An 8,901-nucleotide genomic window follows, 5' to 3' on the forward strand; every position below is an offset into this window, starting at 1 on the left:
TGTTTTTTTAACTTACTCTCTTACAAAATGGTAGTCAGAACGTTTCCGTTATCAAAGCGAAATCGCGAACCCCAAGGCCCTTTTATAGAGATGAGTGATCCGGTGATAACTGCAAATGCCTAAAAAAGCCCAGATCACATTACTAATGGGGGCCAAACCAAGAAAAAAAAAACCGCGAAAACAAAATGCGGGTCAAAAGAGGGAAAAAGGAAGAGGGACAAGATGTGGGCACTGACGTAACTGCCCTTGGTAGGCGAACGTAACGAGCGTTTAAATCATTATAACACCAATCGTAATCGTGACAACTACCATCGTTCACACCGGTGTTGCATCCTAAAGGTTGTAGTTCTGTTTCCAACCCAAAGCATCCACCGGGTGCGCGGCCCGACAAGGGTACAGGGGATACCTATCTACAGCAGGCATTAAACTTGTAATCCGTTTGTAATGGAATGCCCCGTTTACATAACTACTTCATCTACCATTTGCTTTCTTTTCCATCTATCTCCCAAAAAAAAAACCGGATCGTTTTCTTTTCTTTCCTTTTAGATCTACACCAATATCTTCTCGTTCTATTTCACCCCTAGAAATTGGACCCGGCCTAGACTTTTTTGCCGCCCTTCAAGATTTTCAGCCTCTTCCTACAATATTTCGGAAAACGGCATCTTGCTAAGGCCGCGGTTAAAAGAAACGACCTAAAGTTACTGTTGACTCAAACAGTCCTCCCTTGAACTCAATGCGTGGTTGACGTACATGACGTGACAAATCCTGGCAGACAACGTGTCTCTTTTGGGATGGAAAGGGGACCATGTACGTGGTACGAGCCAGTGTAAATTCAAACGAAAGGCTTCTATTTTTGCTTGCAGCAGGTCTTTCCAGTGCGAAATGCATGGCTTGGAGAAAAACAGCTAAGGCTGTGTTTGTAGATTGGAAGAGATACACAAAAAAAAACTATAAACTTGAATAAAAAAGATACATAGTAGTTTAACGTCACTGTGTTATAAAAAGTGAAAAATTAGGTAGTATTCGGCCTGCATCATAATTTCTTTTTCAATTTATGCAGCAGCCCCTTTTTGCGTTTTGGTTTTTCTTTTGTCGCTGATGAAGAAGATGAAGATTCAGCTGCCTTGGAATTGTTCGTGGCGTTCTTCACTCCAGCATCGCGATGGTGACGGTGATGGTGATGGTGGTGAGCGGCATCAGTAGCACTGTTGTTTGATGGTCTTGTAGATTCTTTGGTTTCCTTCGTAGAAATAGATCTTACTGGGCCATTCTTATTGTTTAACATAGAATTCTTCGTTTGCTCGGTAGTCACGGAAGCCCTCGAATGGTCATCAGTAACGCCTGTGCTGAGAACCGGTTTGATGGCCCCATTGGCATTTACCGGGTCAGCCATGGCAACATCGTTTTCAACTTGAGAGTTATCTTCACCATGCGTAACAGCAATTTTGGGTATTTGATCGATTTTTCTGCTGAATGCATCAGGAGCATTGACGTTTGCATTGAATTTGCTCTCGCTGTCTACCGCGTTCGTGTCGGTTAAGTTCGAGGTTTCCCCACTAGATTTCCCATCTTTGATGGAATTACCGTCTTCGTCAAATCTTAAATTATAGTTTTTCGAAGTTGGTATTGTTTCAGGTAGAGTGGCGCCTGCAACACCGTATGACCCAACAGTTGGCACTTTAGCCAAAGCGGTTCCTTTTTCGTTGTTTTCTATGGCCACTGATTTTTCATTAGTAACTCCAATTTTATCACTATTGCCAGAATCGACAGCGCCTGCACCGGAAGAAGAAGACGAAGAAGAAGAAGAAGGTGGTGATGGGGGAAGAATGGAAGGACCATTCTTAGACTGGCCGGTACCCCGTCTTTCAACTCCATTTGCAAGAGAGATAGGCTGTTTCTCATTGATTTCATGGGACACGTAATCCTGGGTAGGTCCTCTTCTTTGGGTCAGCTCATTTTCATTATCAGGACTGGATTTGACAACAGGAGTGTAGTCAAAATCTTCTTGTTTTGATAATTTTTCCGTCTTCGTTATATTAGTTGGCACGATTCCGTTGGAAACATTATCCCGGGAAGATTTTAGAATATTAGAGAAAAGGAAGAAAACGGCAACACTGGCATGTTCAATTAAAACGGCATGTAGTACAATACTCACCCACGAATGCTTGATTGGATTTGCCAAATACCAAAGCTTACTCATATGGATTGAAGTGTGTGCGCCGACATCTGGTAAGTTGCAGTCTTCATACATGTAAGTTAAAGTGGCTGTGATGACAGAACCTACGACCGCGAAAATAACCAAAACAGAGTTCCATAGACCAACAGTCAATTTTTTGGTAACAGAGACAGAAGATGACATATCGTCAATTGGGAATGGGAAATACTCTGGTTTGCTGTAAAGAACGGCTTTCCTTAAATCGATTTGATAAACTATCAAATTGACCACCAAACATATGAATGGGGCCAATGGCCAAATAGTAGAAAACATAACAAGATAACCGAACTGTAATATGATCTTTCTGAAATTTGCATCCAAGTCGAATGTGACTCCCCATGGATCTGTCTCGTACGATTTAACCTTTGACCAAATTCTCATGTCTGATGGGCTCAGTTGGTCTTTACTGATTTCATTTTCGGCTTTCACAAGCTCAGGGTTTGGTCCATTGATTTTGTTCATTGCAATATTGACAAGGCTTGGAACAAAATTTTCTAGACTGAATTGAATCACTTGGTTGATAACGATAAAGTAGAAAAATTGGGCTTCATAACGCTTTGTGTCAATAACAAAATCCGAATCATGCGTAGGCAAACAAGCTAAGATCGAGATAGTACTGAAAAATTTGGCTCTTATTTYGGCGGTTAATAGATGGCCCATTGGCAGATAAAGGAATAAAGTTATCAACAATGGAACATAACTAGATAAAAAGATAATGACAAAATTCTTAGCCTCTTTGGATTTCTTTGCACTCATTGCACTGGTATGGTTTTCCCAATTTGTCATTGGTTCCACAAAATATTTATTGTAGACCATAGTTAAAACTGGGATGAACGCAGAAATTAGTATTGTGGGCAAGAATGACAAAACAGACACCATTGGGCCGTTATAAATTTGCTTGATAAAAATTTCTAATGCAAAACAAAACAACTGGAATGATACCAATACAACACCAAAAAGCAAAGCCACTGGTATAAAACAACATTTTTTCAACATGGTAGTTGAGCCAGAATTTCCTCCAACGTTTTTTTTGTCGCGAAGGAACTCAATGGTCGAAAATGAGGTGTATTGACTCAATCTATCCGACCAAAATGGTTCGTATTTATAAAGCCAGAAAGCCGCAAATAACAGAGTCCATATCATAGTAAACAATGAATAAGTGGAATTGAATTCATATGTGAAATTGGATAAGAATCGGATCGATAATCCAAAAAACGAAAATGGAATCAACCATTTTATGTAGTTTTGTAAGAATGCAAAATATAAGGATTCTTTGGGGTTGTTGGTCAAATTCGACAAATTGTATAATTCGTACTGTTTTGGAGTTTCCAGTAATTTTGTTTTGTCTTTAGAAACAAGTTTATGCAAATTACTGGACAATTCAGTATCATGAAATGGTATGATAGATTCAATAAAGCCCAAGTTCTTGAGGGATGAAAACAGTGACTTGGCTTTATCCTGATGGATCTTAATGAAAGCATAATTTGTCTTCAAATCATGGCCAGGTTTGATAATAGAATCAATATGCAAACGCTTAAATTCCGCACGCAAACTTTTCTCGTTAGCGCTTGAAATCTTATTGAATACAATAACACAGTTCGGATCTAAGGATGTGATTGTCTGCGACATAATGTATTCTACTGCGCTTCTGTTTTTATTTTTTTTCCACGTGCTTGACAAACTAGTAAAGTACTAGCACACTATCAATATTAATAAAGATTAGCTCTAGCAATAAACGTTATTAAAGCGACGATCAAAATATCTTTTCGAGCCCCCTATTTTTAGTTTCCCTTATTAAAGTAGCAGCAATGAGGAAAAAGGGAGATTTTCAAAGAAGCTAAATGTACCTGCAGAAAAGGCTATTTTTCCAATTGGGGAATGTGAGAGCTAAAGATATATTACCACAAGCCTTTTACAATGTCTTACACCCGTATAGCAATGCAATAGTTTTGTTTGAGAAACAACAAAAAGAGCAGACAAAAAGTGCCTTTGTTACTTTCGTCCCTGATGAAAAAAATGAAAAGTTTCTCGCAGAGTGAAAAAAGTCAAGAAAAGTACCTGCAAGATATGAATATTGCACAAGAAGGTGCTGCTATTTCTAATACCGTAATTTTAGAAAAGAAGTCATATGCTAAAGCTTACGTAGAGGGATATTATAAACATATTTAAGTTGCGAATGTTTTTATATGTATACCTTATCTTGAAGGCTTTTTTCTAGTAGTGCTGCGGTGTGGCCTCTTGGTTATTTTAACGCGATTTTTTCGTTCTTCTAAACTGCAAACATAGTTTATCACCTATTTGGTGCGACCAGGAGGCCAAAAGATAAGCGGAGTTTGTCGATAATGTCCTTGTGGGTTGACAAGTATAGACCTAAGTCATTAAATGCACTTTCACATAATGAAGAATTGACGCATTTTTTAAAGTCACTGTCTGATCAACCTCGCGATTTACCTCATCTTTTACTATATGGACCAAATGGTGCAGGTAAGAAGACGCGTTGCATGGCATTACTAGAGTCTATATTTGGTTCAGGAGTTTATAGATTAAAGATTGATGTTAGACAGTTTGTTACCGCCTCGAACAAGAAACTAGAGTTAAATGTGGTTAGTTCGCCATATCATTTGGAGATCACACCCAGTGATATGGGCAACAATGATAGAATTGTCATTCAAGAGCTGTTGAAAGAAGTGGCACAAATGGAACAAGTTGACTTCCACGATTCTAAAGATGGGTTGGCTCATAGATACAAATGTGTTATTATCAACGAGGCAAATTCTTTAACAAAGGATGCCCAGGCTGCCTTGAGGCGCACCATGGAAAAATACTCTAAGAACATTAGGCTGATCATGATTTGCGATTCTATGTCGCCTATAATTGCTCCCATCAAATCACGTTGTCTTTTGGTTCGTTGTCCCGCACCAAGTGATAATGAAATCTCAAATATTTTATCTGATGTAGCGACGAATGAAAGAATACATTTAGAAACAAAGGAAATTTTGCTGAAAATTGCCAGCGAATCGAATGGGAATTTACGAGTCTCTCTATTGATGCTCGAATCTATGGCATTAAACAACGAACTAACATTGAAAGTCAGTAGCCCTATAATAAAGCCGGACTGGATTATCGTAATTCAAAAGCTAGCGAGAAAGGTCGTCAAAGAAAGATCTGTTAACTCATTGATCGAATGTAGAGCCGTTCTATACGACTTGCTGGCTCACTGTATACCTGCGAATGTAATTTTGAAGGAACTAACGTTTGCGCTGTTAAGCGTGGAAACCTTAAACACTGTGCAAAAGGCATCCGTTATTGAAAATTCAAGTGTTTTCGATGAAAGGCTATCACTGGGGAATAAGGCGATCTTCCATTTGGAAGGGTTTATAGCAAAGGTCATGTGCACTTTAGATTAATATAACATATATATAGTAAAATATTTTGTAAGCTACAAAAAAGGCAGTAATTAACCATTTTCTCTTCTTACAAATATATATGAGTACGTTATTTTTTTAATTTTTTTTATTATTTTTTAATATACAACTATATCGATATTTTTACATTTACTCTTCGTCATTAAATTTAGGAGCCAAGAAGAATTGTAGGAATCCACTCTTCAAATCGAATTGGAACAAAGCAGGAGCTTCACTGGATAGTCTGATACCGACTCTATCGGAAAGGGAGGAACCCTTGATGATATCTAATAAGTACTTAGCACCGAATGTCAAATCTACGGGTTGGTCCATTTCCAATTTGATGCTTGTTTCAGGATGTTCCATGTCAACAAATGGTTTTATTATGACGGATCCTGAACCGATATCACCATCCGCTACGAACTTGATTGTTTCCTTAGTGATCATGATATTAATAGAATCGCYCAGTTGAGACAAATCACGAACGATCTTGGAGAATTCGGATGATGGTAAGGATAAGGTTGAATCGTATTGTAACTCTTCAATCTTCAAGAAATCAGCATCGATATCCATCAATTTCAGGGAATACTCCGCTATACGGTCCTTTTTCGTATCTTCGAATAATAGGATGATGGAGTCCGGTGTGTTGTCAGCAATTAACGTTAAAGTGTCGGTGTTGTTACCGCAACGTAGAATCTTACTTAGCGAGGTCAAATCCATACCCAGTGTGACAGGATGATCACATCTATATTCTTGGAAGGCTTCGACACCGATCTCCAAAGAGACCAACAAAACTCTTGAGTCGTCGACAGCTTGGGCAATGATACCATCTTCCTTACATTGGAAATTGACCAATTGGACACAGTCTTTGAAACCGTCGATGATTCTTTTGAAAAGGGATGCTTCTTCGAATTTAGCTTCTAACATTTTTTTGTCTTTCAACTGTACTTTATTTGTTTGCTGGTTACTGACGTTGACAAAAAGAAGGATGGGGGGCAACGAGAATGGCGAGAAGAGGAATGGAAGGAAGGCTAAAGCAAAAAAGTATCTTATATAAAGATTTCTGCTGTACAGGAAAGAAAGAACGAAAACTGAGTCGAAAATTAAAAGAAAAAAAGTGACGCGTTTCGCGTTTCAGTATATTCGGTAGAGCGAAAAAAAGTAACAGTGAAAGATGAAGAATCAGCATACATTGTGCGAAAGAAGGAGAGAATACATAAAAAGATAAAGAAGGATATATAAGTATAATAATAATAACACATAACCAACTTGACAACCTGTTTTTGAAATTTTGTGAATATGTTGGAGAAAAGGGGAAAAAAATAATAAAACGGCGAGTGAGACATCAGATCAGGCACGTGTAGCGTTATACAACTCCTTTTCGGACTCGTATCTCTTCTTGTCAGCCTGAGCCTTAGTTTCGTAAGGCACCTTCTCATCCGCGGTCAAGGCCTTCCATTTCTCACCGAGTATTCTTCCCACTTGGCCAAAGGTCACGTCAGGGTTCTCGGAACGAACGATATCTCTGGTCTCGTTGGCGAAGAACATGTAGGCCGACAAGCCTCTCTTGGGGGCGTTAGGGTCCTTCTTTCTTCTGGTGGTTCTCTTCTTTGGTTCTTTTGGTTGCTTTGCTTCCTTAGTTGCGGCCATAGCGGTAGATATATATATGTTAAAGGTCTAAGCTAGACAGTTAGTACTCTTGCCGTGTGTTGCGATAAACAAAGGGGGGGGGGAAGAAGGGAGGGGTAGAGAAAGGTGAGAAGAGGCGGCCTTGCTTGGATATACCACGATGGCATACCGGACCCAAAGGCCTCTAGTATAGCATGCCGTCCTGGGCGGCTATATCGCGACTACCAAGCCTTGACGCGGCAGCACTCTCCCTCGCAATCGCAGTTCTTATAACGCACGGTCTCCTCATGAAGAAGACCGTGGTCCTGAACCTACCTCAACGTCCGTCGAAGACCAGACATAGCCTGCAGCTGTGTCCTGTCCCGACTGTGTCAATCTGTGTGTTCTTGCCCAGCCCATCGTAGCCCGGTGGGCCTACTCAGCGCCTTACATACCTTGCGAAAAAGTCGTTTTTCTGCTTGGTGTTAGGAGCTGTCTCCCATAGTGTAACTCCCACTACTGCCTCAACCTCACTTGCTGTACTTTATAGTCGCCGCGCCACCAAAAAAAACAAAAAAAAACAGCACTAAAAAAACGGGTGAGGGGAGAGCACGTGATGCTCATGCGGGTAACACAAATGCCTGTTCTGTTCTTGGCTACACATATGGGCTATACTACTTACTATACACGCTCGTTACTTCTATGTACACGCACACTGTCTCTCGTATTTGCGGCTAGTTATTGGGCTCGCCGTCCTCTTGCTTTGGCAGGAACCGGGAGTAGTGTCGTAGCTGGTTCCCTGGTCCGAACCCTCGTGTCTGTACAAACCCTCCGATGAGGCGGTTGCTGTAGTGCATTTTCGCCACACACCGGTCGATACAGCACATCTCCCCTTTCGTGAGCTCCGATTCGCTGTACCCCTCGTGCGGAATGCACTTCTCGAGACACGTCCTCATGATATTGTTGAAAGTGGAGCACATCGCGTCGAATTGTACTCCCGCCACGTCTACCTTCTCCTGTGACATTTCCTGGTTGCCCTTCAGGCTGTTTAGAAATAACGACATCCTTTTGTTGATCTGGTTAAACAGTGAACGGCAGCTTCGAGTTTCGTTTCGGCAGTTTTAGTTCCAATTGTGATTCAGCTTGATATTTTCGTTAGATATCTATTTTTCTTTTGGCGCTGAATAATCCGGATATTAGTTACCCTATGTAAAGAAGAAGAGAGATGTAGAAACTAGTATAGTATGGGTATTTATTTAATTTACAATATTATGTAGTTGCACAGATCATTGTTTTAGTAAAGTGGCGTTGTAGTGAGTGGTGTTCCAGTCCCAGTAGAAGGACAATTTGGTGACGTTGCTGACGCTGCTGACGTTGCAGACCTTTAGGAAGTCAGTACCGGCAACTCTCTTTTCAGCGTAGTCGTAGAAGTCATTTACTTCACAAGAGAACCCTGGACCGGTGGAACAGGTTTCAAGTGGGACGACAGCATCGTTGATGACATATCTGACATAGGTGTCGTTAGAACATTGGAACTTTTCAGTGTACACACGGGCACCTTGAGGAACATACCAGGATTTGTGGAAAGTGTTGCCCATAAATGGAACGTATTCAGCAGTCAAGTTGTTTTTGTCGTCAATTATACCGATGGTTGTCAAATAGTTCAAAATATCA

At 40.4% G+C, this 8,901-nt stretch overlaps 5 protein-coding genes across 5 annotated transcripts; 1 reads left to right on the forward strand and 4 right to left on the reverse strand.

Annotated features, from left to right (window-relative positions):
* Nucleotides 1–1,033: 1,033 nt before the first annotated feature.
* Nucleotides 1,034–3,844, reverse strand: IST2 (Ist2p; the record flags this gene model as incomplete). Its single annotated transcript, XM_018364326.1, has 1 exon — nucleotides 1,034–3,844. The coding sequence occupies one exon, from the start codon at nucleotides 3,842–3,844 to the stop codon at nucleotides 1,034–1,036; it is 2,811 nt and encodes a 936-aa protein (XP_018223127.1).
* Nucleotides 3,845–4,557: 713 nt separating this feature from the next.
* Nucleotides 4,558–5,622, forward strand: RFC5 (replication factor C subunit 5; the record flags this gene model as incomplete). The annotated part of the gene is made up of 1 exon (XM_018364327.1): nucleotides 4,558–5,622. The coding sequence occupies one exon, from the start codon at nucleotides 4,558–4,560 to the stop codon at nucleotides 5,620–5,622; it is 1,065 nt and encodes a 354-aa protein (XP_018223128.1).
* Nucleotides 5,623–5,769: 147 nt separating this feature from the next.
* Nucleotides 5,770–6,546, reverse strand: POL30 (proliferating cell nuclear antigen; the record flags this gene model as incomplete). The annotated part of the gene is made up of 1 exon (XM_018364328.1): nucleotides 5,770–6,546. One exon carries the CDS (start codon nucleotides 6,544–6,546, stop codon nucleotides 5,770–5,772), a length of 777 nt encoding a protein of 258 aa, XP_018223129.1.
* Nucleotides 6,547–6,969: 423 nt separating this feature from the next.
* On the reverse strand, nucleotides 6,970–7,269 carry NHP6B (high-mobility group nucleosome-binding protein; the record flags this gene model as incomplete). The annotated part of the gene is made up of 1 exon (XM_018364329.1): nucleotides 6,970–7,269. One exon carries the CDS (start codon nucleotides 7,267–7,269, stop codon nucleotides 6,970–6,972), a length of 300 nt encoding a protein of 99 aa, XP_018223130.1.
* Nucleotides 7,270–7,961: 692 nt separating this feature from the next.
* On the reverse strand, nucleotides 7,962–8,291 carry TIM12 (Tim12p; the record flags this gene model as incomplete). Its single annotated transcript, XM_018364330.1, has 1 exon — nucleotides 7,962–8,291. The coding sequence occupies one exon, from the start codon at nucleotides 8,289–8,291 to the stop codon at nucleotides 7,962–7,964; it is 330 nt and encodes a 109-aa protein (XP_018223131.1).
* Nucleotides 8,292–8,901: the final 610 nt, after the last annotated feature.

The sequence above is a fragment of the Saccharomyces eubayanus genome, chromosome IV (genome assembly GCF_001298625.1).
Source record: "Saccharomyces eubayanus strain FM1318 chromosome IV, whole genome shotgun sequence".
Lineage (NCBI taxonomy): Eukaryota > Fungi > Ascomycota > Saccharomycetes > Saccharomycetales > Saccharomycetaceae > Saccharomyces > Saccharomyces eubayanus.